Source organism: Aureobasidium namibiae (assembly GCF_000721765.1).
Source record: "Aureobasidium namibiae CBS 147.97 unplaced genomic scaffold scaffold_13, whole genome shotgun sequence".
Taxonomy (NCBI): Eukaryota; Fungi; Ascomycota; class Dothideomycetes; order Dothideales; family Saccotheciaceae; genus Aureobasidium; species Aureobasidium namibiae.
Window position 1 is genome coordinate 334,741 of NW_013581196.1, and position 26,423 is coordinate 361,163.

The 26,423-nt window shown below is 51.5% G+C and overlaps 13 protein-coding genes across 13 annotated transcripts; 7 read left to right on the forward strand and 6 right to left on the reverse strand.

The window, feature by feature from the left end:
* Positions 1 to 54: 54 nt before the first annotated feature.
* On the forward strand, positions 55 to 1,971 carry M436DRAFT_51107 (ATP-dependent rRNA helicase SPB4; the record flags this gene model as incomplete). The annotated part of the gene is made up of 1 exon (XM_013570005.1): positions 55 to 1,971. The coding sequence occupies one exon, from the start codon at positions 55 to 57 to the stop codon at positions 1,969 to 1,971; it is 1,917 nt and encodes a 638-aa protein (XP_013425459.1).
* A 243-nt stretch (positions 1,972 to 2,214) lies between these two features.
* Positions 2,215 to 3,384, forward strand: M436DRAFT_50855 (DUF887-domain-containing protein; the record flags this gene model as incomplete). The annotated part of the gene is made up of 2 exons (XM_013569954.1): positions 2,215 to 2,697; positions 2,752 to 3,384. 2 exons carry the CDS (start codon positions 2,215 to 2,217, stop codon positions 3,382 to 3,384), a joined length of 1,116 nt encoding a protein of 371 aa, XP_013425408.1.
* A 567-nt stretch (positions 3,385 to 3,951) lies between these two features.
* M436DRAFT_50976 (SGNH hydrolase) lies at positions 3,952 to 4,791 on the forward strand (the record flags this gene model as incomplete). Its single annotated transcript, XM_013569984.1, has 2 exons — positions 3,952 to 4,383; positions 4,441 to 4,791. 2 exons carry the CDS (start codon positions 3,952 to 3,954, stop codon positions 4,789 to 4,791), a joined length of 783 nt encoding a protein of 260 aa, XP_013425438.1.
* Positions 4,792 to 5,054: 263 nt separating this feature from the next.
* M436DRAFT_50941 (uncharacterized protein) lies at positions 5,055 to 5,639 on the forward strand (the record flags this gene model as incomplete). Its single annotated transcript, XM_013569977.1, has 2 exons — positions 5,055 to 5,403; positions 5,449 to 5,639. 2 exons carry the CDS (start codon positions 5,055 to 5,057, stop codon positions 5,637 to 5,639), a joined length of 540 nt encoding a protein of 179 aa, XP_013425431.1.
* A 558-nt stretch (positions 5,640 to 6,197) lies between these two features.
* Positions 6,198 to 7,034, forward strand: M436DRAFT_51627 (peroxisomal biogenesis factor 11; the record flags this gene model as incomplete). Its single annotated transcript, XM_013570091.1, has 3 exons — positions 6,198 to 6,264; positions 6,331 to 6,811; positions 6,872 to 7,034. The coding sequence occupies 3 exons, from the start codon at positions 6,198 to 6,200 to the stop codon at positions 7,032 to 7,034; spliced, it is 711 nt and encodes a 236-aa protein (XP_013425545.1).
* Positions 7,035 to 7,384: 350 nt separating this feature from the next.
* Positions 7,385 to 8,313, reverse strand: M436DRAFT_51441 (deoxyribose-phosphate aldolase; the record flags this gene model as incomplete). The annotated part of the gene is made up of 2 exons (XM_013570062.1): positions 7,385 to 8,047; positions 8,107 to 8,313. 2 exons carry the CDS (start codon positions 8,311 to 8,313, stop codon positions 7,385 to 7,387), a joined length of 870 nt encoding a protein of 289 aa, XP_013425516.1.
* A 917-nt stretch (positions 8,314 to 9,230) lies between these two features.
* On the reverse strand, positions 9,231 to 9,828 carry M436DRAFT_74432 (uncharacterized protein; the record flags this gene model as incomplete). Its single annotated transcript, XM_013570217.1, has 3 exons — positions 9,231 to 9,413; positions 9,469 to 9,531; positions 9,826 to 9,828. 3 exons carry the CDS (start codon positions 9,826 to 9,828, stop codon positions 9,231 to 9,233), a joined length of 249 nt encoding a protein of 82 aa, XP_013425671.1.
* A 3,340-nt stretch (positions 9,829 to 13,168) lies between these two features.
* Positions 13,169 to 14,145, reverse strand: M436DRAFT_51396 (uncharacterized protein; the record flags this gene model as incomplete). Its single annotated transcript, XM_013570055.1, has 2 exons — positions 13,169 to 14,000; positions 14,054 to 14,145. 2 exons carry the CDS (start codon positions 14,143 to 14,145, stop codon positions 13,169 to 13,171), a joined length of 924 nt encoding a protein of 307 aa, XP_013425509.1.
* A 502-nt stretch (positions 14,146 to 14,647) lies between these two features.
* Positions 14,648 to 15,457, forward strand: M436DRAFT_65481 (uncharacterized protein; the record flags this gene model as incomplete). The annotated part of the gene is made up of 3 exons (XM_013570124.1): positions 14,648 to 14,752; positions 14,790 to 14,819; positions 15,008 to 15,457. The coding sequence occupies 3 exons, from the start codon at positions 14,648 to 14,650 to the stop codon at positions 15,455 to 15,457; spliced, it is 585 nt and encodes a 194-aa protein (XP_013425578.1).
* A 1,137-nt stretch (positions 15,458 to 16,594) lies between these two features.
* Positions 16,595 to 20,298, reverse strand: M436DRAFT_51286 (putative nuclear condensin complex subunit Smc2; the record flags this gene model as incomplete). The annotated part of the gene is made up of 4 exons (XM_013570040.1): positions 16,595 to 17,914; positions 17,969 to 18,418; positions 18,468 to 20,175; positions 20,231 to 20,298. 4 exons carry the CDS (start codon positions 20,296 to 20,298, stop codon positions 16,595 to 16,597), a joined length of 3,546 nt encoding a protein of 1,181 aa, XP_013425494.1.
* Positions 20,299 to 20,540: 242 nt separating this feature from the next.
* On the reverse strand, positions 20,541 to 22,320 carry M436DRAFT_51431 (secretory pathway gdp dissociation inhibitor; the record flags this gene model as incomplete). The annotated part of the gene is made up of 8 exons (XM_013570060.1): positions 20,541 to 20,632; positions 20,689 to 20,946; positions 21,000 to 21,554; positions 21,604 to 21,946; positions 22,001 to 22,028; positions 22,080 to 22,139; positions 22,192 to 22,216; positions 22,275 to 22,320. 8 exons carry the CDS (start codon positions 22,318 to 22,320, stop codon positions 20,541 to 20,543), a joined length of 1,407 nt encoding a protein of 468 aa, XP_013425514.1.
* Positions 22,321 to 22,845: 525 nt separating this feature from the next.
* Positions 22,846 to 23,408, reverse strand: M436DRAFT_16114 (MRP-L47-domain-containing protein; the record flags this gene model as incomplete). Its single annotated transcript, XM_013569936.1, has 2 exons — positions 22,846 to 22,947; positions 22,998 to 23,408. Coding segments are annotated over 2 exons (513 nt in total), but the record flags the coding sequence as incomplete, so codon positions are not given.
* Positions 23,409 to 24,355: 947 nt separating this feature from the next.
* M436DRAFT_74415 (KH domain RNA-binding protein) lies at positions 24,356 to 25,465 on the forward strand (the record flags this gene model as incomplete). Its single annotated transcript, XM_013570218.1, has 2 exons — positions 24,356 to 24,722; positions 24,771 to 25,465. The coding sequence occupies 2 exons, from the start codon at positions 24,356 to 24,358 to the stop codon at positions 25,463 to 25,465; spliced, it is 1,062 nt and encodes a 353-aa protein (XP_013425672.1).
* Between the last annotated feature and the right edge of the window lie 958 nt (positions 25,466 to 26,423).

A 26,423-nucleotide genomic window follows, 5' to 3' on the forward strand; every position in this document is an offset into this window, starting at 1 on the left:
TCTGCTAACTCTCTGTCGCAAACCCAAACACGATACAAAATGGCAGCAGAAAAGATGGCGACAGAACAAAAGACGACGGACAAGTCGTCAGCAAGGGCATGGGACGGACTCACACCCGCACTGTCGAGTTGGATGCTGGACGCAATCTCCAGCATGGGCTTCCAGCGCATGACCCCAGTCCAAGCAAGCACCATTCCCTTGTTCATGACCCACAAGGACGTCGTCGTCGAGGCCGTCACTGGAAGTGGCAAGACTCTTTCCTTTCTCATCCCCGCTATCGAGCGTCTCCTACGAGTTGACGAACCCATCAAGAAGCACCATGTCGGCGCCATCATCATCTCTCCAACGAGAGAACTCGCTACTCAGATCCACTCCGTTCTCGTCTCGCTATTACAGTTCCATCCTCCATCAGCCGCTGCCCGACCGAAGGGCATCGACGACGATGACGAAGAAATGCTCGATGAGAACGCTCCTCCGAAACCCACCTTTCCTTCGTCAACCCCCAAGGTTGTGCCACAATTGCTCCTCGGAGGCACGACAACGCCCGCTCAAGACCTGTCCGCTTTCATTCGTACATCGCCGAATCTCCTTATCGCTACTCCAGGTCGCTTGTTAGAGCTACTCTCTTCACCCCACGTACACTGCCCCCAGTCTTCCTTTGAACTCTTGATCATGGACGAGGCCGATAGATTGTTGGACCTTGGTTTCAGTGACACTCTGCAAAAGATCCTGTCAAGACTGCCTAAGCAGAGAAGAACAGGTCTCTTCAGTGCCAGTGTGTCTGAAGCTTTGGACCAACTTGTTCGTGTAGGTTTGAGAAACCCTGTCAAGATCGCAGTCAAAGTCAAGAGTGCTTCAGGAGCGCACGACAAGCGTACACCTGCCAGTTTGCAGATGGCATATTTGGCCACAACTCCTCGTATGAAGCTACCTGCTCTAAGCCGTCTGCTCACTCAACTCCCATCGACACCTCAGAAGACTGTCGTCTATGTCTCGACATGCGCAACAGTCGATCACTACCAACACATCCTTTCCGAAGTCCTGCCAAAAGAATTCAGAATCGTCCCTCTACATGGCAAACACCCGCCAAACGTACGCACCAAGAACTTTGGCAAATTTGTCAATTCGCTCGAGCCGTCCATCCTTCTTACCACCGATGTCGCTGCCCGAGGTCTGGATATTCCCGCCGTCGATCTCGTAGTACAACTGGATCCACCTAGCGACCCCAAAACATTCCTGCACCGATGCGGGCGTGCAGGTAGAGCGGGAAGAAGAGGTCTGGCTGTGACATTCCTGAGCAAAGGCAAAGAGGAGGACTATGTTGAATTCTTGCGCATCCGGAAGACACCTATTTCACCGCTTACAGCACCTGCTATCGAGCCGACAGAAGAGGAGGCCAACGAGAGTACACAAAAGATCCGGGAGGTGCTCAAGTCGGATCGAGCGCTTCACGACAAGGCACAGAGAGCATTTGTGAGTTGGGTGCAAGCATACAGCAAACACTCGGCAAGCAGTATCTTCCGAGTGCAAGACCTAGATTGGGAGGAGTTGGGACAGAGCTGGGGTCTCCTTCGACTCCCTCGAATGCCCGAGCTGAAGAAGTTTCAGGGAGACAAATTGCTCGGGCAGCAAATTGATTGGGACACATTTGCATACAACGACAAGAAGCGGGAAGAGCACAGGTTAGAAGAGTTGGCGACACTAAAGGCCAACGGAGGCCGGGCGGACAAGAGAGCGGGTGACGGCAAGACCAAAGAAGAGAGGAGGAAAGACCGGGCTTGGACAGCACAAAAGGATGCGAAAGCGACAAAGGATACACGTCGCGAGATCAAGCTGGCACGCCGTGAACATGAGAGGCAGAAGGGTCTCACGCCAGAAGAGAAGAAGAAGGAGGCAGAACTGCAAGCTATGATCGAGGAAGTGAGGGCGAGAGGAGAGCCAGAGAGCGAGTTTGAGGGATTCGACGACTGAGCGTAGACATGATATCAGATGAAAGGTGGCTTATCGCGTGACAAAAGAAATGGCGGTGACTTGTCAAAAGCGGACGTGTGATGCTTTGTGAGGCTTGCAAGCTTGGGCGTGACGATGATGCGGCCGAGGCGTTTGGCAGCGTCCCGAGTCGCTCAAGGCAGGGACCTTTTGGTTATCAGGACGCACCGACTCTCGCTCCTTCCTTTCTTCTTTGACTAGGTATATGGACATTTCTATCTGAACATGCGCGACCCATTTCCTATCGCTTGCCCGCAGTGGCTCGCCGAGGCGACTCGCCCACTAGCAGACAAGCTGTCGCTGCCCACGCTGCCCCTGCACATACACGAGGTCCTCCTTGCCGTAGTCTTCTACCAGACCATCAACGCCGTGGTCGCGCCTGCTCTCTCCCGCCGCTTCTTCCCTCAGGCCTACAGCTCCTTCAACCATCGCACGCGTCTCAACTGGGATGTACATGTCGTCTCCATGGCCCAGAGCTTGCTCGTTAACACAACCGCTCTGTGGATCATGTACTATGACACGGATCGCAACAACATGAACTGGGCTGGTAAGATCTGGGGCTACGACGGCGCCTTGGGCTTCCTCCAGAGTCTGGCTGGTGGCTACTTCATGTGGGACCTGTTCATGTGTACATACCACATCAACATCTTCGGCCCTGGCATGCTTGCACACGCCATTTCAGCCTGCACTGTCTTCTTCTTCGGCTTCGTAAGCTCCTATTTTCTCGAGCAGTCTTTGTTCCAGCTGACTGACTTGTCATAGCGCCCCTTCCTCAACTACTACGGCCCCGTCTTCATCCTCTACGAGCTCTCATCCCCCGCCTTGAACATGCACTGGTTCATGGACAAGCTGAACATGACCGGCAGCATCTACCAGCTTATCAACGGCATCGTGCTTATCTCAACCTTCTTCTTCTGTCGCCTTGTCTGGGGCTCCGTCAACTCCGTTCTTGTCTTCAGAGATATCTGGACCGCCATGCAAAACGGTGGTGTCGTTGGCCTCGACGAGAACCTTGGCCTCAAGTACGGTCTTGACCAGAACATGTCAGCCATCACCCCTCAGGACCTGCCCTACACTGGCTCTGAAGACATTATGCGTTTTGCCGGCTCTCGTTCCCTTCCCGCCTGGCTCGCATTGAGCTACTTGGCTTCCAACATTGTGCTCAATGTACTCAACTGGTACTGGTTCGCCAAGATGATCGAGGCTCTTCGCAAGCGTTTCGACCCTCCCTTCGGCACAAAGCGCCCGGAGAAGAAAGAGATAGCTGTTGAGGAGAAGACACAAGAGCCCGAGATCGAGATACAACGTGGTCTGGACGCCGATGGCAGAAAGTCTATTGAGATCACCGGCATCCAAAGTACTCCCCCATCGGTTAGATCGAGACGTAGAGGTTAGATCTGTTAAAATCAGTCTACTAACCATTTGGTTATGACATATTTTCTGAAGTCCTATCAAATCTATTGCCAAGCAATATATCATCGTCTGTTGTAAGCGAACCCATCAGAGGGTGCGGCTACACAAGCTTCAAGCAAGCTCGATGTGATGAAACCTGGTCGTTCACGGTGCCTAGCAATAGGTGGACTCGGAATGTTCACCGTCAGCGTCGGGTAAACAAAGCGTGCCGATCATCATTGTTCCCCAACTTCCCCTCTCGGGACAAAGAGATCCGCAAAACAAGATCATCTCTTTGGCAGATCTGATCTGTATGATAACGTCACAATTCTACCTTCTCCTTGCCTCTTGACTCTATTCCGTACACTTTGTGCAATGATGAGGTACGGCATACAACTATACCGAGCCCTAGAGTGTGATTGGAGGAACAAATCTAGGTCGAGAGATGCCCCTCCTTCTACTCCAATGGTACATTGTGCGTTTAACCACGTTTCAAATCCCTCGTAAGTAAACAGATATAGAAGTCCTTTGTGAAACACTTTCCGTCACAACGCTATTTCTCCATCCAAGATGGTGTCTATCCTCCAACCTTTTATCTTCCTGCTCTCTCTTCTCCCTCTCCTTGCATCTGGTCTACCATCTTCACGCCACTTTTCTGCTCTCAAACCTGCCTACTTCCTTCTCGCTGGCGACAGCACCACAGCAACACAAAGTACAAACGGAGGCGGCTGGGGCGATGGCTTTCTGAACTTCACCCTGAAGCCAGGCTCCTCAGGACGCAATTACGGACACAATGGAGCCACGACCAAGAGCTTCAGAGATGGAGGTGATTGGGGTCGTCTGATTACCGAAGCAGAGACCAAGACGACCAACTATACCGTTTATGTGACCATCCAGTTTGGGCATAATGATCAGAAAGCAACTTCTGGAGTGAATCTTACACAATACAGCGATAATTTGATTGCTTTTGGAAGAGAGGTGTCGGCTATCGGTGCTATTCCTGTGTGTCTTTCTTCTCATACGCCATCTGTCACCATAGTAGCTAACATCCACTTCCAGATCTTCGTCACATCTCTCACCCGCCGCAAATACACCAATACCACCCCACCAGCCATAGTTCAAGATCTCGCCGTCCAACGCAACCTCACCGTCTCCGCAGCTCAGACAACACACTCCAGATACATTGATCTCAACATTGCTTCTGTGGACTACTGCAATGCTATTGGTCCTGAAGCAGCTTGGAAGTACAACTTGAATCCAACTGATTATACGCATTTGGACACAAGGGGTAGTGTGGTGTTTGGGAGGTTGGTGAGCGATCTTTTGGTCAGAAGGTTTGGGGATATCGGGGCTGTGACGAGGGGGAATGGGACGTTGAGCAGAGAGATTCGGGAGGGTGTTGCTGCGTAATGGGGTGAGGGTATGGGGGAAGGGTAGGATGGGATGGAGAGCGGTGTTGTGAGAAGACTGTACTGAGCATGTAGCTATCTGCTACCGCACGATCACACTAACCAACCTCATTTACTTGTGTTGCATTCACTGATGAGTGAAAGCAGCATCGCTCTCTCGTGAACAACACTTTTTCGTGCACTTCACCAACCTTGACCATCCTCCTCCGCTCGAGCTTTCCATCTGCATCGTCAACTATCACCAACTCCTCGAAGTCAATCACCATGGCTGACACCAAACTTCTCGATGCTGAACAGGATGTTGCCGCTGAGGACCTCTGGACTCTCGTCAAGCAACTCAGAGTCCGCGATCTCGTCAACGCCATCAAGCAGATCACCTCCGACGACTTCCAGCATCTCGCCAATGTCGCCAGAGGTCGTCCTTTGAACCTCGAGACCTTCGCTTTGCTCTGCAAGGAGTTCATCAAGACGCGCACCGGTCTTGCCCTCCTCAGTGCGGTCATCGCTATCATCTGCACCATCGTCATCTCGGTTTATGCCACGCAGCTCCCCTCTCCTGTCTCTGCTGGTCTGCGTCTCATGAAAGCCGGACCTTCTGCTGGTAAGGCGCCTAGTCCTAACGTTCTCTTTCAAACGGTTCGCTGATGTAGCTTCACAGGATCAACCGCCACTCGTTCAAACTCCAGCGTTGGCGGAGTCATCGAGACTCTGCAGAGCGCTGTTATGACCGGCTATGAAGATCCCGTCGTCGTTGCCTTTGGTCAGGGAACCATCGTTGCTGGTGTCATCTTCGCCGCTTACAAGCTGTGGAACATGGACAAGAACATGAGCAAGCGCAAGAACACCTGAGTACTCCACTTGATGACTGGCTTCTTTACTGTTACTCGTAGAGTCAATGGGTGTTTAAGAAGGTCGATGTCTTTGGTGTTGTACAACAAGGAAGCAAAGTTCACATGCTATCATGTTTTGCCTCGGCAGTCGAGTCTCTGCCGAGCTCGGGTGAACAAGCTCCGTCATGGCTTCGCATTCATGTTCAGCAGAAGATCAAGGAAAAGACAACTCTATGAGGTCAAGTAGTTGGTAACAATCAAAGCAGATTCAACTACCTTCAATCTATAGCATTCTTAAACTTCTAGTCAACGTGTGGAGCAAAAGGAAAAAGGAGACAAGGTTTTGGTAGAGATATACCGAAGTTTAGGCGCGATAAAGACGGAGGAACGATGACGGGTGTGCCTTCTTTATCAACAGCCGCACGACCGAGGAAGGTGCATCCTTGTGGCTCTTCCCATTCTTCCTTGTCTCGTGATCATCTTCCTATTGCTCTCGTGAAAGAAATTCATCAACCTTCAATACATATTCAACAGAACTCTGGAAGTCACTGGAATAGAAAGCTTCTTACGATACACAATGGTCGCCGACGCTCTTATATACCACCCTGCGGTGGCTCACTACAACAAGTTTGTCGCGACGACGAGTGCGTTCATTCTCCCAAATTTGCAACGCGTACGCAACAACCGTAACTGACGACGCTATCTCGCAGTGGGTCGCGACAAGGCTCTCCGTCTCGTGCAATACCTCTCCCGTTTCCTCGCATGGTACACCCTCCGCACCAACAGCCCGCAAACAACAGTGGTGCAATGGGCGAAGCTGAAGGCCAACCTTGGCCTCGTCCGCAAAGCCATGCGCATCGGCAAATTCGTCGAGCACTTCCGCGCCGCAGCAAATGCCTACGATGCAAAGACCCTGGACCCAGTCATCCGCTTCTGCACAACCGGTCGCCAGTTAGGATACGGGGCTTACATGCTCACTGATACTCTGACGTATCTGGATGCTTCGGGCGTGAGACCCAGTGCTATGGCCAAGAGGATGCAAGTGCAGGCATACAAGGCTTGGATGACGGGACTGTGCTTCAGTGTGTTGAATGGTGTATACACTATCTACAAGAGCAAGAGCGAGGAGGCTGCGCAAACGGACAAGGCCGTCGCTGCCGAGAAGACAGTCGAGGTTAAGAAGTTGCAGCGGTACGTCTTTGATCCTTCTATTTCTTCTTGGAGGAAACCATCTTTGCTGACCTTTTATAGTGAGAGAAGTGCTGCTCAGACACAGCTCGTCTCAGACTTGTGCGATCTGTTCATCCCTGTTTCCGCCCTCGGATACATCAACGTCGACGATGGCGTTGTCGGTCTGGCTGGTGCCGTCAGTTCCTTGATCGGTCTGATGGCACAATGGAACAAGACTGCTTAGGATAATACGACTGGAGCTCTTTGATACACCTCGATTCTCTTTGACCCGGCGGCGTTGGAACTATGCCTGATTCTACCTCTCTTGCCAAACCAAATTGTTCTACCGCATCTATACGTGATCCGTTCCGTATTGACTTGGGCACGCATATCACCTTCCTCTCAATCTATGCAATATACAATTGTCTGTCCTACATCGAGCCTTCAGGTTTTTTGCGAGACATGGCCGACAGTGATACCCACAAACTGCACTTGATCACAAAGAAAGTAGAGATGAGAAGGTTGTAGCAAATCCAAAATGATGGTAAAGGCCGTGAATTCATATCAAAAGTGACTTACCCCTGAACCCGAATCTCAGTAGTCGGTAAAGAGTCGTGTAGACATGGTAGGCCTCGAGTTTCTCCTCTCACTGTGCACAGGACTCGACTTCCTGACCTCCTTGTCCTTGCTCTCCTTGACGATCCACACACCGCCACTGCTGCCCAATCTGCTGGCACCAGCCTTCAACATGGTAGTTGCATCTTCCACAGTCCTGACACCTCCACTAGCCTTGACCTGCATCCTGTGACGATCTGTGCGCTTGTCCGCTAGATGATCGCAAGCAGCTCGCATGAGCCTCACATGCTCGACCTTGGCACCATGCCCAAGGAACCCAGTCGACGTCTTTACAAAGTCGAAATTCGCAGCCGACGCAACAGCACACGCAGCAACAATATCCCTCGACCCCAACTGCGACGTCTCAAAGATGAGTTTGAGCACCGTGGGCGGGGGAGCCATGGATCGTATGAGCGCGAGTTCGTGGTAGATTTCGCTGTACTCTTGTTGTTTGAGCAAAGGCCAGTTGACCACCACATCGAGTTCGTGGGCGCCGGCGGCGAGGGCCATGCGTGTTTCTTGCAGTTTGTAGTATGTGTCTTGGGTGCCTTGGTGGAAGCCGATGACGCTGGCGATAAGTACGTTGCTGCCTTTGAGGTTGGCGTGGGCTTGGGCGACGTAGTTTGGTCGGACGCAGACGCTCTGTGTGGTATAGCGTTGGTAAGTAATGTCTCGGGAGCAGGACGGGAGGAAGGCCATACAGCAAAGTTGGCGACTCTGGCCTCTGCACATAGCTCGTCGATCTGCTTGGGTGATGCGTCCAGTTTGAGCAGCGTGTGGTCGATGGTGCGTGCAATGTCGATTCTGTCAATGTCAGGGCAGTAGTCCTGCTCGTAGACTTGCAGCTCGCGCGCAAGATCTGAGATGATGGCGCGCCATTCCGATTCTGTGTATCTCGTCGTTGTCATGTTGGCTTGTGCTGTGCTTTGTGGTAGTGGTTGCTGGTCAGTGGTAGTCGTCTTTACTCCTTTTCTTTGCGTAGCCGCCCAAGAGGTCTGCGCTAGTCATTTGTGCATGTGCTACGCTTGGTTCGATCCGTCATGCCATCTCGAAGCTGCCTGTTGAACGCTGCTCCGTCTGATGACAACAGTAAATCTGGCAATATAGCATGGTCAAGGTATGGACAGATGCAAGAGATGAATGGAAGCAGATCGTCTTGAAACACGATGGTCTTCACCCTCAAGCACAATGATGCAACAAGCGATTACTCTAATTTAAGCCTATAGGGCTAATCTTCATCCTTGCACGTGGCACTTTACAAACACTAGTTTCACCATGATCATCAGAAAGTATCAAGCAACAGACAAATCAATTCGCATAGCTAGAACCAGCCAAGCAAGGGCAGCCTTCCTCAATAGCATACAAACTCCTCGCTCCTCAACGTAGCCAAACGTCAGAAGACAGGCAGGCAGGAGATGCCATCTCGTATTGCCCAATGCATCGTGTACAGAAGAACAGCAGAGATGAAAGAAGTAAAAACTCCATTAACAAAATAGCAAAAGACCTGTGAAAGAAAGGGAAAACGAAAATAAAAAAGCCGTAGCTTAGGTGTTGGATATCCGGAAACTCCCTTTTGGTTGACGACGGCAGGTCGAAAGGTTTTTTGGGTCATGAAACATGTTGCTTTTTTTGATGGGCGAGAGCGTTTCCCTCTTCTATCCACAATGCGCGCGGCTGACCATTGTTGGTTGTGTGTGCATCTTGATTGGATTCCATTCCGCTTGATTGATAATTTGCGTCCGTCCAACCCTCTCATCCATCATCCACTTCTCGTTACGAAAACCAAAGACATGCTTTTCTTTTTTGGTTTGGTTCAACAAGTCGTTTACTTTCTGCGGAAAGAGCAGCCCTCGGTCAGGCGGGCCTTACCACCGGTGGGCTGGCAAAGGACCTGGGAGCAGCCGGCGCAGACAACGACGGTCTGGGCGTGCGAGAAGACAGTGGTGATGGTGAAGCAACCGGGGCACTTGACGTCCATGAAGAAGGAGCGAGGGCCGGGGACAAGCATCTGCTAAGAGTCAGACGATGGTTTGTGGGATTGTTAGAGTCCCGATTGTACGCACCTTCAGCTTGTGCTTGCGGGCCTCGGCCTGAGGGGTGGGGTTGAGGAGATCGACTGCGAGAACCTGTGAGGCACTCAGTCAGTCCATCTCTTTGCGATTGCGTGGTGGATCCGGGCTTCTGAAATGCGACGCTGGGAGCTGCGAGTGACGGGTGGCGGGTGACGACATATCGGCCATCTGGCAGCACTTCGTTATACGAGCAGATGGATTGATTGAATGCGGTGTTGATGAAAGTCGATGATAGATTGATGGTTGTCGCACATGTCGTGTGCCTTGTGTGATGTGTCGTTCGAAATTTGCCACCCGTAGTCGACAGGTCCAACGTGCATCTCAGAGGTCCGGAATGGTCGGTCTTACCATCTTGACGGTGTTGTGTTGACGAGTTTTGAGTGAAAAAGTCTCTGCGTAAGTGGTTGGTGTATTGGCTGTGCTAGTTCGCAGGTAGGCTCGCGGTCGACAGGTCAAAAGAGTCGGGGCAAGGGCGAGGATAAAGCTCCCGCTGAATTTGCCTGTGGGCGGACTAGAGCCTTGGCACCCGCTTACTAACCGCGAATTATCCGTGCTTTGCCTCTGACCTCCATCACTTCGCCATTGACCAACAGGTCATGTGCTTCTTTTCCTTTCTGAAGACGACATCTATCGGCTTCTTGCACCTGCTGCAATGCTCTAGAATCTGCTCTGCAACTTTATTGCAACTTTATCGTATTTTGTCTTGCTCAGTGGCGACAAATCCTCTCGGCCGGTGAACGCCTCTGGCCCGGCAACTGCATCATTGACTACTACCATTTACCTCTCGTGTTCATGTACTTTCCCAATAATGTTCACTCAACACTACAAATTCGTATGCATTGCTCAGATCACTCTTTAAGCGAGCAATCTCTGATTTCAGTTGCACATTCTGAACATTCGTCATTGAGATATTGCGCAAGAAGAGCGACACATCTCTATCGTCTAAAAGCCGTATTTGCTTATGCGAGATCGACATACCCCGAATCATAATCCACTGACCTCAGTCTTCACGTGCCTTGGAGTCAGCCATGAGTTTCAGGAGCTGCATCTTTCGCCGGCATAGCTGGCGCCACGAACAGCTAAGTTCAACCACCGACATCATGTCGTGAAGGATACGACGTTCGAGGTCTGTCGTCCTCGTTCACGAGATCAAGAGTTGACACAGATCTTGCTATATTCGAGGATAGACGTTTTCGACGCACACCTGTCGTCTACTCATTTTGATAGGTATGTCATGGTCATGTCCTCGATTCTCTTGGCACTTATCAGGAGGTGCCTTCGATCATGCTGTCACTGTGGGCCCAATGATCGTGGCCACTCCACATGGTCAAATCACCGCCCGACCGCTTCGACGGAGGCACCATGACGAGCATTGACGAGCACCGTTGTATGCACTTGCAGTTCATAATCGACAGTAGACATGTGCACGATGTCCTCCTCCAAAGACCATCTCCGGTCGGTGTCTATATCATCAAAGGAGCCATACGATCTTTCGTGGCCCTAGTCTTCCAGCAGAGGTCTTGATGGTTCCATGTTGGTTATAAAGGAGAGTTCGAAACAACTAGCTCCCAGGCCTAGTATCTCCAGGATTACCGGTCGCAATCACCAGCGAAGCCCACAACACCTTCACACGCGCTTGAGATGCAAGCGTTGACTCCTACGCTATCGGATCGGCCTTTTCCAGGGGTATAACATGCGACCGAGGCGGCGGATGGACGTCTAACAGGTGAGGAGGCATGATGCTATGCTCACTTTGCAGGATGTGCTCTCTATTTTGACCTAGGGACCGTCATACTTTCCTTGGCTTCCTGGACAAGAACGATGATCAACCCAGCCATTGCGCTTGGTGAATACCCGATAGTAGATTCCTTTACCTTTGGATGTGACTCGGACTGATCAGAGCCCATGCGAAAAACGAACATGTGTTCGCCCACCTGCTGCTCTTACACCTACCACTGGTCATAGAACGCGGTACACCAAAGCCACGACAGACCTCCCATGCTCCCCATCGTGCTCTCGAGCGCGACCCGGGTGCTGGTGCAGAACTTTGTTATTCCCAGCAGACCATCAAACGCGTTGGCTACATTCTCGCAATTGTCTTCTCTCTTTAGCGCACCGGAAAAACGAAGGACAAAATGCCGCGTGGATTCATGTTGCCTTATCTCGTGCTACGAGACTTGGACACCAAGAACCAGCTGTGTATACGCTACCTAGAGCTATACCAGTACTTCTCATCAGGAGTTATGGTATTTCTGATACGACACTGGCTACACCCTTCATCTGGAACAGCGCTTACCTTATGGTTGATGCTTTATGCATACCTGAGGCTGCTGTCCTACACCCTCAAAGACACAATATCCGATCGGCAGTCTCCATGTGAGAAAGCACGACTTGCTGCCGACAATGAAGAGAGTCATAGAAACAACACCAATCGCCACAAGTCTCCGAGCGCGACTTCGATCAGCATCCTGCCGATGTTTGAGGGTTCAATGCTTGATCGCAGAAAGAAAGAACCTGCGTCTCTGGTTCAAGCGATGCGCACGAATTTCTCCCAATGCTGCGCACTTCCGTGAATCGATTAGATGATTGACCAGATTGAATCGTCGCTCGCAGATACATATACCCCCAGATCAATTCCTTCTCCATCAGCTCAGTACATCTGACCAGGTCTCGTGGTCTAGCGGTATGATACTCGCTTAGGGAGGTCCGCCTAACAGCGTCCTTGAAAACTCTAAGTCTATGTTGCGAGTGGTCCCGGGTTCGATTCCCGGCGAGACCCCATCTTTTGCTTGTAGAAGCATCGTTTTTCGTTGCAAGAATTAGAATTCGTTGACGTGGAAAAAGTGGAAATTTTTGCAGGTAAAGAATTTTGGTGGCCAAAGCTTGGAGCCGTTGTTCAGCGGAGATCGTCCGTGCTTTGATTGTGCGTCGCATGCTGTATGCTTTGTTTTGGCCAGCAGCATTTTGTTGTAGCTGAAGTTCTCGGATACAGTCACTCACTGGTTCTTCGTCATTTGTGTACGGTGTATCTCTTGTCAAACCTTTGAGGTGTATCTGTGACTAGGTTTGAGAGTAACAAGGTACAGAATATATGTTTCGGATTGCAACAACCGTCAATTCCTTATGTGGCTGCAGGAAGACTGTTTGTAATGACCGAGCATGTCCTATGACAATTCCGAGACGAGATTATTTTTCTCACGAAACTGCAGGACTTCTTGTTTGTATGATGCGATACACACATTTGTAATGCACAGAACATGTGCACACAGACAAAGCAAAAGAACAGAAGAAAGTATGTTTGTTAAAGGTAATTAAATCATGAGGTTGCATATAAAGAAAAAAAAAAACATTATGATATATGACATTGGATATAAGAGAGATACGAAATATTGTCATCAGCAGACCGAGTTCAGTCTCTGGCAAATGCTCCCCCCCCCCCCCCCCCCCCCCCCCCCCCCACAATGGGGACCACCACCACGACCCAAGCGGACCACCTCTGACCCCTTGCTGTATGGGCAACCTCCTAGGGCCTGTGGGACCACGCCCTGAAAATTTCAGAAATAGTGTGGGAAGAGCGTCCCAGTGTCGGCTTGCCGATAGACCTCGCCGTCGTCGAGTAATGCCGTCGCCAAAACGTTGACAGGGTCATACGCCCAACACGACCCCCCCCCCCCCCCCCCCCCTAGGACATCTAAGCAAGGTAACCACTCTGCACCTCAACAACAGCGGGTCCAGCAACAGTGTAGTCATCAGAGATGGTAGTGGCGTTGGTACCCAAGATAGCGTACACCTCGCCAGACGGGCCAGTGTGGCCAACAGGGATGCGAGCGTAAATCTTGTTGTCCTTGACGACGGCCGACGAGAACATGGGGCCGTCGGCGAGGGGGAATGCAACGTAGAGGGGGCCCGAGGGAACCTCGCAGCCGCTTGCGAGGTCGAACTCGATAGTGTCGCCTTGCTTGATAGGGCCGGTGACGCTCTTGCTCACGCTGAAGGCGGGGAAGGCCTTGACGGGGAGGGCTGGGTTGGTGGAAGGGCAAGCGGTGATGAAGGGGGATGCGAGTGAGTAGACTTGGTTGAAGTCGAGGGGGATGTCGAAGGGTTGGGGGAAGGGAGATTGACCTTCGATTCCGCGGAAGAAGGCATTGTGGCGGGCCTCGACAGTAAGAATGCTGCCGGCAGCAGTGACATATGCCTTGTTGGTGATCAGAGCGGCGGCACCGAGGTAGGCGCTCACGCCGATACCCTCAATGATGGATGCGGTGGCCAAGAAGGTGTCGGGGGTGAGGTTGCCAAAGTCGTATGTGCATTCTGCGACGGGTGTGACGCCAGCTCCCTTGAGGGCGGTGGTCAAGAAGTCGACGTGGGTCTGCTCATCACGACCAATCTCCTGCAGGTTCTTGTAGAAGTTGGTGCTGTTGAACCCGGCGGCAGCGAAGTCTGCGGCGGAGAACTTCTCAAGGGCTTGACGGTAGAAGGTTGCTTCGAGGTGCTCGAGAGTCAATGCGTAGTTGAGAATGACACTATTGGTGGTTAGTTCTGGTTTTGGGTAAAGTGTTGTAGTGAGGCTTCTTACCCATCGATGTCGGAGCTCTGGCGCTTGACGAGAGCAGGGGCTGCAGAGGCAGCAGTGGCCAAGATGGCAGTGCTAATGACAGAAGCCTTCATTGTGGTGTGCAAAGGATTATAAAAGTAGGTTGTTGTCGTATGAAGATGCTGAATGCGATTGAGCTGGATGACTTAGAAGAGAAGGGCAAGCTCTACCTTTATATAGCAGACGGTCGCTTTGGCAGACCATCACACAACAACGATCGGCCATGTCTCCAGAAGGACCTCAGACCATACCCAGCGCTCTTTGTCATCGCATGGAGAAGTTGATATGATCCAAGGAAGCCACCCACGCTTTTATGTCTTGGAGCGGGATGTGCCAACGTCGTTGATTGGACGAATATGGCCTTCGAGGGTCATGCGGCACCTCTAACTTAAGGTAGATGTTAAGGTTAAATGGGATCGCCGAAACGCGCATACATTCTCCAGACGATTGGGCTTAGTGGCAGGTGTTGTTAACCACGAACTATCACTGATTGACTCAGATAAGATCGCAAGCTCGAATAAGCCCTGTCCTAGGATTGGTCAAGAGGATCAATGGTCTCACCTAGTACCTCAATCTATGGGCTTAGCAGTGGCCAAGAAGAAGTCTATTGACACATCTTGGAGACAGACGGGCGAACGACCTTCCGCAGGAACTGAAGAGCTGGGGTCTGAGCCAAACGAGGTACGATGACATTGGTCCACTGACTGACAGTTTGTAGGCAATGCAGATGCACCTTCCAGCGTCCAACGTACGTGCTTACACCATACACTTCATCTCCACCATGCTCAGTGAAGGATGGAACAACACACGACGGTGAGCGGTGAGATCTGATGCCAAAGATCTGCAGCTCTTGAGCTCTCGGAGCTCTAGGCTCGACGCTACACATGCCACGATGTCGTGGCACGAGTTTGAGTTTCCCAAGCTCCATACTCCAAGGGTCTCATACTCTTCTACGAGTTACGAGCGGCGCACCCCGCTAGTCAAATCCCATACGAGACCTGGCGCATGACGGTCGATGGCGGAGGGCAGAACGGTACAGAAAAGGCGCAGCAAGGAACAACTCTTAAACAGGCAGGACAGGCAGATCTAATGCGGTTTGTGGAAGAAGTTCGTCGTTTTGGGGGTTGCAACGGGCGAAGGAAGGCCTGTGCCTCGGAGATTTTGGACCGCTTTTGGGTCGCCAATGACGTGCGGGGCTTCCTCACCATCACCACATTCACTTGTTTTTGTCAATTCAAGCTCTTATTTCCATCCATTGGTGACATTCTACTTGCATGGCCCTGCTCTCGACCATCCTCTATGGCGCAGACACCTCCGTGGAACGCAGAGGGACGTACAGTTGTACTCGAGTGTCCTTTTTTCGACACCCTCGTCCTACAAGAATGAATGGCAGATACGCTCCTTCGAAAGCTGGTTTCCAATTCCTAGGGTTCTTGAGGTTCACAAGCTACCAAAGGATCTGGGTCCAAGCGTGGCTAACCCTACGAGTCGAACGCGTAAACCGTACAGCTCTGATCACCTACCCAAGCATTCGAGGTGACTCCACTGAAAGGAGCGATCAGCGCGCACGCAATGCATCAATTCCATTGGCAATCATCACAAGAGCAGAAGACACACATCCGGGATGGACGTTCGAGCGAGTTCTCCACTGTTGTTGCGACAGTGATCCGAGACGGAGAGTAAGCAAGAGCTAGGGCTGCCACTCAGAGGAAAAACAATCCAGCTGCTTCCATCAAGGTGGTGACCGGTGAGGTTGTCACTGCCTGTCGTACCATCGCTGGAGGATCGAGCAAAGGTGTGCATCTCCGTATCAGAGTAGATTACTCGATACCAGTTGCCTTGGGGAAACCTGCTCTCTCTACGCGTGAACATCAATGACTACATTTAGAAAGATACAAGCGTCAATGCCTTGCAACACCGGACATAGGCGCGAATCTTTATATCAACAATCGCATTTCCTGAGGATCTCCTTGCTCTATCGCTCTTGGCGTTTTGCTTACATCTTTCCTTATTCCCATATCAGATGCAAAATCATGAGTCGTCGTCGTCGTATATCAGCATGAGCTCCCACCCGTTGCTTTCGTTTGCTCAATACCTCGTTGGCGCCTGTCCGATCACAAATTCTTGTGCCAGCCGCCTGATCCTGTTCTGCTGTCGATCCATCTTCCACTTCCAAGATAATTATCGAAAGGCCGAACTGTACCCATAGGCCCGTGATCCCTGCATTAGCAACTGGAAAGCTACTATGGCAAAAAGTAGACAGTCGTGCTCCGTTGCTCGAAGATTTAGTTTACGTTTGGTGCGAGCTGGTGAATCGAATTGAGTGGATTAGATTCGGTAAAAAAAAACAATGTGCATGTATAGCTGAACATGTAGACGTGAACATCTCTCTTCGTGACTCTCCGAACCAGAAGCAAGAAAACAAAACAACTCCTTCCCAAAGGTAAACGCCATGACAAGAACAGAATACGAAAAGGTATTCGCAGTACCACTGCCCAAACCAAAGAAGCGATCCGAACCTTCTTACTTTAGATCCGCAGGCGTCAATACCTGCACAACCGATGTGCCATCCGAGAACCTCGTCTTGAAGATCTTGTTCGCATTTTGGAACATGCCATCCTTGAGAGACACCACAATGAATTGACTGCCCTTGAATCTCGTCTTGATCAAGCGTCCAATATTCTGCGTGTGACTGAGATCCAACGCTGCATCAACCTCGTCAAGAATATACATGGGCGCAGGCGAATACTGCAGCAAAGCAAGGATAAGTGACAACGCGATGAGGGAGCGCTGACCACCGCTGAGTTCAGTGAGTGATTGCTTCCACACTTTGCCCAGGCACACTTTGACTTCGAGGCCTTTGGAAATGTCGCCAGAGTCCTCTGGTGGGTCGAGTTTGGCCGTGTTGCCGCCGGGGAGGAGTTCGTTGAAGATGTTGCCAAAGTCCACGTTGACTTTGCTCCATGTCTTGTGCAGGGCTTCTTTCTTGTATTCATCCAGTTGAGCAATGGTTTCTTCAATCTTCTTCTTGTCGCGGATGACGGTGCGCATCATGTTTTTCAGAGAGGCTTCCTTCTTCTCCACGCTGTCGATCATGTTCATGACTTTGGGGTTGATCTTCTTCTTCATGCCTTGGAAGCGTTCGCTCAGACCGGCGAGTGAGCGTTTGCTCTCGGTCATGTTCATACCGTTGAAGTCGTAGGGAGTGTTTGATCGGCCGAAGGAATCGACTTCGTCAGCTATCCATTCGTATTCCTTCTCCATGGTCTGTAGCGTTTGGCGCGCCGCTTGTTGTTGTTTCGAGAAGTTGTCAATCTGATGACCAAGTTTTTGTGCTTCTAGAGCTTCCTCGGTGATCTGTGCGGATTTCGATCGCGAGGCTGTTTCGAGGTCAGCGAGCTCAGTGTCGTAGCCAGAAAGCTTTTTCCGCTCGTCGTCTAATTGTGCTTGAGCATAGTAGTGTGCGTCCTTCACAGCTTGACCCTCCTTCATCAATGCTTTCAGCTCTTCCTGTTGTGTCTTGAGATTGACTTCTGCGTCTTGGAACTGCTCTTGGGCAGCTGCAACATCACTGCCGCATTGCTCTGCTTCTAGCATTGCATCTCTCACCTCTTGCTGTAGTGGTTTGATAGAGGCAGAGTTCTTGCTGAGTGACTTCTTGAGTTTATCGAGTGCTGTTTGCAACTCGACGAGCTTGCTGTCTTTGTTGTTGTTGAAGTCGTTCATGTCCTTCTCGATACGTTTGACCTCTTTCGTTGCCTCATCTTGACGTGCTTTGGCTTCGACGATGCTCTGCTTCAGCTGAATAATACCAGCTTTTGTATCGGCGATCGCTTGGATGATCTGTTGTTTGTGTCAGCTCAATGCCTAGGATTGGTATATATCTGATCAACATACCGAAGACGACGAGTTGCCGTTAATCTGCTGCTCTGCAAGCGAGACTTCATGATTCTTGAGATCCAAGTTCTGCTTGAATTTCCTTGCGGCATCGAGCTTCTGCTTCTCCTGTGCCATGGTCGATTGTAGCTGATGCAGAGCGGCCTGCCTTGAATCGAGTTCTCGAATGATCTCGTTCAACTGTTGCAAAGTCACAAGCACACCACTTGTCTTTGGCGAACTGCCACCTGACAAAGTACCCGAGGGGTCATAGACATCGCCCTCTAGTGTGACACTCTTCATGCGGACAGCAGGATCAAAAGTGACCTTCTTAGCGGTTGCAGCGTCCTCACAAATCAATGTGTTTCCGAACACATACTCCATTGCAGCGTTGACATCTTCTTCGTATCCGATAAGGTTGAGCGCAAGATCGCACTTGTTGTTCGACATGTTCCTGGCGGCACCAATTTTCTACCAAGTGTCAGTATACTCTCAAGAGTCAACCATAAATCAGGCATACCTCGGAAGCAGCACGGAAGGCCGAGATCTTGTTCAAGGGGATGATGGTTACTCTCTTCTTGAGCTTGCCGTTTTGAAGCAGTTGTGTACCAGTCTGTGCTGTATCGACTACAACATTGTACAAACGGCCTCCAGCACAGATTTCGAGAGCGGTTCCTGCTTGGGTAAAGTTCTTGTCCAGAGCGAACAGCTGTGCTACTAGACCCTTGACCTTTGAGCGATCAAAGTTGGGTGTCGGATCGCTGTAGCTGAAATCAATGTTCGCGACTCTTCTCTTAAGACCGTCGGCCTGCTCTTTCAACTCGCGGATGCGTTGTTGCAACTGCGACTGTTCTTTCTGCATGGCTTCTTCCCGACCGGACTCGTAACCAATTCTCGAGAGTTCTGCCTCAAGCGCCTTTGCCTCAGAACGAAGGCCGTCGAGCGACTTCAACAAACCTGCGTTCTCCTTCTCTGCCTTTTTGGCGCGAGGTTCATCTTCCTTCAATCGTTTCTCTAGATGCGAAATCTTGAGCTTAGCTTGTTCTTGTTCGGTCGACGCAGCGCTGAGTCGATTGCGAGCGTCCTGGAGTTGGCCTTGGTATCCGCCTTCCTGACCTTCCTTGGATGCAACACCAGTCTGGAGTGTCTGGAGAAGTTCTTCCTTCTGTTCGACCTCGGCCGTTTGCTTCTGGAGCTCAGCGTTGGCTGCGTCGTAGCGTTCTTGGAGTTGCTTGTGTAGTTGGGACTTTTGTTCTAGTTGCTTGCCGAGTTCTTGGACGGTTGCCTGACTCTTCTCGCGGTTTTCCTTCTCTTCAGCCATGCTTGACTTCTTGAGATCCAAAACGGTAGTCAATCTGACCAGCTCGTGCGAGTGTACCTTGACCTTGTCCTCCAAGGCCTGAAATTTACCGCCCTTTCGCAACTCCTTATCTCTTGCAGCCTTGACCTTGTCCATATCCTCTTGCAGGAAAGCAATCTCGTTCTTCAGCTTCTCGGCGTTGCTTTCGAGGAACATGGCCCTCTCTCTCTTATCGTTCAAATCTTTTTCGCTCATGCGAAGCTTCTCCTTACTCTTGAGATAATCGTAAGCCACGACCAGTCGCGTCAGGCGCTCCAGGTCGTTCTGTGTCTGTTGGAAGTCGAGGAATGCTCTTTTTTCTTGTCGCAACTTGTCCAGCTTGGGTTCGATCTCGTCTCGCAGGAGTTCCATGATTTCCTGGACCTTCATTTCCTTCTTTGCCATGGTGCGGAAAGCCTTGTCTCTGCGATCCTCAAACATGCGTGTGCCTGCAGCCTCCTCGACCATACCGAGAATCTCCTCCTTCTTCATATTCAGAACCTTTGTGATGCGACCTTGCATAATCAAGAAGTTGGGGTTGTTGATGTTGAGCTGGACGGATTGGAAGAGGTTCTGGACGGTGGTCTGCTGTGCGCGGTGGCCATTGATGAGGTATTTGGATGTGCCACCGAGGACGATTTGGCGAGTGACGGAGATGGTGGGATAGTCTTCGAAACCGATGGGCGACTTTGCTTTGTCCTTGTTGTCGAAAACGATGGTGACCGAGGCCTTTGTGACACCGGCCTGACCGCGCTTGTAGATGAGATCCTGCAAGTTCTGGGCGCGGACGGTCGTCATGTTGGTGATACCGAGAACGAAACAGATCGAGTCGAGGATGTTGGACTTGCCACTACCGTTCAGACCAGTGATGGAGTTGAAGCTCTCGTCCCTTTGCGCAAGTCAGTCGTTTGTGAGTACTGCGCGATTGTGGTATGGCTACACACCAACCGGAAATGACGGTGCGCACGGCATACGACTTGAAGCCGTCGATGATGACTTCGATCACCCTCATCTTTTCGTCACTGGCGCTGGGCCACTGCTTGTGTTGGAGTCGTCAAGGCACCTTAGGTGTGGGATGCTTCTTGCGATAGTCTTGTTTACGATGACTTTGTTTACGACCGACGCCCGACGGGAAGCTGCAGCCGACCGGACCCCTCCCGAACCTTCACATGTCAAACAAGCATTTAAATGAAAAGAAAGAAAGAACAAATATGACATTGTCGCTGCTGGCTGCTGGCTCTAATTGACCATCCTTTACTCTTCGGCCACCAAGTTCTGTCCCTCGCGCAGACCCTCGACCACCAGCTCGTGACCCTCGGCTCTTCGGTAGATGTCACGGATATCGTCTGTGCGAATGCGTTAGCATATATCTTTTTCCTCTATCTCAATCTGCATGTGATACCTGTCGTAGTCTCGAAGTGGCTGGTTGCGTCATAGGATCTTGAGATGAAGATGTTGTCGTTCTCTCCGCTCTCAAGAGGCTCATAGATGGGGATGGGAGGTCCCATGAACTTCTCCTCAATCTTGCCGAGACGATCGAATCCGGCCTGCAGCTCGAGGTGGTGGTTGCTGTCGCCCTCGGCAATCGTTGATACAATCGCAATGTAGTAGCCCTTGGGAGCCACGTTGTGTGCCCATGAGACCATGGCGACGTACACGTCTGTCAATCATCAGCATTATCCTTCAAACGCTTTATACACAGATCCGACTTACCGTGCTTTCTGCCGATCTGTGATTGAGGAATGATGAGCTGGACAGAGTCCGAGTTGTCCGTCTTCTCGATGGGGTGGTTCAGAATGCAGATAGCCTTCAACAAGTGGCCAACGGGCTTGACCTTGTTCGGGAAGTATGAGGGGTCTGCCAGAATCTTGCTGCACTTTGTTGTGAAAGTCATTCCCTCGCCCTCCTGGTCACGCTCCTTCATGGTAGCCTTGATACCGACAGCCTTGCCGTTCTCGTAGAGCACTTCGTCAACATCGGTGTTGAGCATGTAGGTACCGCCGTAGATGGCACTAAGACGAGCGAAACCCTGGGGGAGTTCACCCAGACCGTACAGGGGGTAGATGTAAGGCGACTTTCCGTATCTGGCCATTGAGTTGACGTAGAGTCTGATACGCTCGACGGCGTCCTTGGCAGCGCCCTTCTGGTTGATGTAGTCGTCGGTTGTGAACAGAGCCATGCTGTGACCGATAAAGTCTCTTGTCGAAGCCTCCAGACCGAACTTGTCGTAGACCTCCTTCATGGTAGACTGGTTCAGGTTCATGCCTGCTGCGTATGTCAGTCCACGTTCCACGCCGACAGACATAGTATAACGCACCGTTGTGGGTAGCCGGGTCATCCTCTTTGAATGCGCCAACGAACTCCAGGAACTTCTTTGCTCTTCTCTTTTCGAACAGACCCATCAGGGGACTGCGGAGGGCCTCCGAGGCATCCGAAGGAACCTTTGCGACGTTGGCCTTGTTTCCGGCGCCGGTCTGGACGTAACTGCCAGCGATCTGCTTAAATTCGAGGTATCTGGTGACATCGGTCGAGACGAGAATGTTGGTGAGTTCTCCGTTGGACATGAGGAGTTTGGGAACGAGGTCGATGTTCCAGTCGTTGGGGCGGCCGTACTTCTTCCATGGCTCGCTGCCGTTGTCGTTGCCGTACTTCTTGAAGAGCTGCGAACAGAAAATAAGTCAAGTGTGGTGGAATGATCGTTGATAGAGTCGTACAGCTTCGATGTTGATAGATGCAGCCTCACTGCGCAGTGGTTAGTATGGCGTAACAAGAGGTCGGTGGAGGGGTACGTACCCGCCGTAGTGATCGTTGCGGTCGATGTGCAGCACCTTCTTGCCCTTGACACTCAGCACACTGTTACTCTGTCAGTTCCTACTTCCATATAGCGCTACTCGAGCACGCCCACCCAGAGAGCACACATTCCGTGAGACCTTCACAACCATGGTTAGCTCTCTTGACCGCTACAAGGCGAATGCGGGGTCGACATACCTGTGCCAAGCACAACGACATCGTACTCGGGGGCGATATCCTCCATGTTGGTGTATAAGAGGGAAGACAAAGTGTCACAGTGTTTGGAGAGAAGGTAGAAGACGATCGGGTGGTGAAAGTGTTAGAGAAGAAGGTTGTCTCAGAGAGCGAAACGGCAAGCTCCCTCTCTAGTGACGTTCGAGTGTTTCGAGAGATTAACAGGGGCTTGGCCAAAGCCTCCGCTTTCAATAAATTCTTGACATTTATTCGTCCATTAAATTGACCTTTGCTTGCGTTCATTTTCTTTTTAGATTTTGTTGTACAGCTTGTCATAATACACTCGGTTATAATATAGATATGGGGGATTGAGTTTAGACCCGCGTCTCTTGCTGTGCTCTGGTCTGCTCAGGCAACACTTGTGTTTGAGCGTCTGGTAGAGGCAATTGGCTGTCTTGTTGTGCTGGTAGAGCCTCTTGGGGCTCTTCAAACTCCTGTACAGACTGTCAGTTATGCCACTATACTAATACATTGCATGACATACCATGTAATCCACCATCTTAGCATTGTATGCCGGCTCGCCTTCTTCAGGGTATAAGTTGACGCTGGCATCGCGCTCAGCAAGTAGACGCGCATCTTCCCAAGCGTACCAGCGCTCAGTAAGAACGTGCTTGATTGCCCTTTGGGTGTGTTTGACCTTGACGGCGTTAGACCACTTGTGCTTCAATGTCGGCAGACCAGACCTACCGCGATTTCTCTCTCCTCCGACTCAAAATCACCGTAACCAGCATCTGCTTTCTTTCTTTCGTGACGCTCGGTCGAGAGTCTGTTTCTTTCCCGGACACAGACCCACCACAACTTGTGCAGATCCTCAAAGTCCTTTGCTCTCAATTCAACGACAGTCCATGCTCGGCCGTGGTTGCTGTCATATTCGGGAGTCGCAAAAGGGTAGCGATCGCGGTTGAAGAAGCCCCACAGACCGTGATTGGGGTCTACATCGACCTGCGAACGCTGCTTGCTGTCTAGAACAGGCTTGGGCAAGTCCTCGACCCTGACCGAGAGAGTCTGACGACGGCGAAGACCGGTGCGACGAAGAGCGGATACACCTCTGTTTGGGTTGCCGTCTCGGCGAGCAGGTGCTGGGCTTGTTGTCGAGAATGAAGAGGTGAAGAGAGACGGGAGGAGGAAGGGCGGCGGTAGAGTCGATTGGCGGATGTGCGAGCCCTGCGACAGAAGCCTGGTCGGAACAGACATCTCGGAGCGGGTTTGAAGGGTGGAAGCGGTAGTCGAGAGGCTTACAGACGAGTGGGAGCCCTTGTCGCGAATGCAGGCGATGGTGGATTAACATTTCCAGCCAGCGCTCTGCACGCCAAGTCGGCGGTTTTGTGGTCCATGCGCATGTCTTCCGCAGACTCTCCAGAGCTCCGCATCCAGCTGCTCAAGGCAAAGGAACAATTTACTATAGATTTGATCACTTCTGGACCTAGGACAGGGGTTTTGATTTGGAATTGGCTGATTCTTTAAACTGTCACTCGTGTGTTTAGAGGTAAAGGCATAGACTGGTCTATCTATAGTTGGTGTCCCGACGACCTAGATCAAGCAAGCAAGACGACCGAGAGGTGGCACATATCGACTAGGTAGGCAAGAGATCATAGCTCTACAGACCGAAACGCAGAGACCAGGCAGCAAGGCAAACGTGCGGTAGAGGCGCAGAGCAGCAAGGCCGAGAAGCACAGGTTTGATCTTACCCATGTTTGCGGACCAAGCAGCCACAAATGCGGCCAGGGTGGGGTCAAGCTTCGGCGCTCTCTTGAATACGACTTCACTCTCTGCGTCGCTCCTTCCATCTCCCTTTCTTCAGTTCTGCAGTGTATGCGCCTCGTCTTCCCGATCGCCTCTTTCCCTCGCACCTTCTCCTTTCACCTGTACGCGACAAAAACATCCTGCTCGTTGGCGCCTGCTAATCCGCACAGTCGCACCTCCTCACGAGGCCGCTTCCTCTACATCTCTCCACTTCCCGCAACCGCCCATCGTCTCCACGTCTTTGTCCTCGATCCGCCTAGCACCTCGTGAATCGTCATTCATCGCCCGACACCTATATCAACATGTCAGACGAACAGCACATTGATGCCGCCCTCGACGGTCTCCACCTCGAAAACAACAACGAGGACGCTCCTCCCCGCACCGAAGACGAGTATGCCCTCGCCCAGCTCACTCTGAGAGCTATCGTCTCCTCTAAGGAAGCAGGCGTCATTATTGGAAAAGCTGGTCAGAACGTCGCCGAACTCCGTGACAAGACTGGTGTCCGCGCTGGCGTCAGCAAGGTCGTCCCCGGTGTCCACGATCGCGTCCTCACTGTCCTCGGCGCCCTGGATGCTGTCGCTTCCGCCTACGGTCATGTAGCCGATGGTCTGCTCAAGGGCGTTCCTCAGCTGGGCATGGGCGGTGTTGCCTCAAACCCTAACACTCACCGTACGTTATATCACCCTCACTCAATGTCTTTGACTGACCATCTTCCAGCCGTCCGTCTCCTCATCTCCCACAACCAGATGGGCACCATCATCGGTCGCCAAGGTCTTAAGATCAAGCAAATCCAGGACGCTTCTGGTGTCCGTATGGTCGCCCAGAAGGAGATGCTCCCCCAGTCGACCGAGCGTATTGTCGAGATCCAGGGCACTCCCGACGGTATCCAGAAGGCTGTCTGGGAGATTGGTAAGTGCCTGGTCGACGACGAACAGCGTGGCTACGGCACCATCCTCTACAACCCTGCCGTCAGAGTCTCTGGAGGAGCTGGTGGTGCCCCTGCAAGCAACGGCTCTTCATACCCCTCTGAAGGCCGTCGCTCATACAATCGCACTGGCAATGGCACCGACTTCAGTGACGCTCCTGCTGCCTACACACGTCGCGAGTCTGCCCCTCGCGCTGCCGCACCTGTTGCTGGCGAGGACGACGAGGACATTCAGACCCAGAACATCAGCATCCCCGCCGATATGGTTGGTTGCATCATCGGTCGCGCAGGCAGCAAGATCTCGGAGATTCGCAAGAGCTCCAGTGCTCGCATCTCAATTGCCAAGGCCCCTCACGACGAGTCTGGCGAGAGGATGTTCACTATTACTGGATCCTCGAGCGCCAACGAGAAGGCCCTTTACCTGCTTTACGAGAACCTCGAGGCTGAGAAGATGAGAAGAAGCCAGATGCCTCCTCAGGATGCTTAGTTCGCCCATGTCTCGGCACCCGCGCATGCTTGATTTCTTGTCTGAAGGATCCGCTACCTTCTGCCTTTCCAGAAAAGTTTCTTCTCGGTCACATCATCTCGCGCCCCTTAACCTCTATCGCCTACGGTTGCTCGCCACGACAACTAATATCTCCAAACCTCGCTGCTCTTTCTTACCTTTCTCACCCCCGACATCCCTTGTACGTGGCCGCTTCTTCCTTCTCTCGAGGGTGCACCAGTCACTGCCTCATCCGATGACGATTTGACGAAATTCGCGTTTTCTTCTTCTAATCGCAACCACACAAGCATTTCTGTCCGTCCACCAAACCGTTCCACCCCTTTTCTACTTCCATCAGATGGAGACATTGCATGAGTTGTAGCGGGCTTGGAAAATGGTTTGGGTGTTCTAGAGTTGTACTTGTTGTTTTTTCTTACTTTATTCTGCATGCGGAGGCGATTGCTTCGATTATAGCTCGATACCATTTCTATACTTTCATGTAGAAAAAAGTCGTTTCCCGAATGAGGGAAGAGTGCTGCATTAACCTTATCTATCACTTGTTTGTGCGCGTTTCTGCTGTCTTCTAACCTCATAGCTCACCTCGCCTCTTCTTTTGCTGTTTCGATGAGCATACTTCGATCATATGCTCGCTCCTTCCGCACCATCACCTAGTCAATCCGGATTCCCCGAGCCCCCTTCGTCTCTGTCCCTCGAACCATCACCGTGTCATCTCGACATCACCTTCACATTCGCTGTCCGAATTACATACAACAAAACATCAACATTAAACATACCACAAACATCCGCTTTGGTATGAACGGCATTCGCATTTTCAAGGACTCCGGCGACACTCTCAAGCGAGGCCCTTCTTAGACAGCTTGCATTCCCGGCTACCGAGAACAGCTACATTGCCTCATGATCGCTACCGAAGAGCGAAATTCGGGTCGACAATGTAAGTACT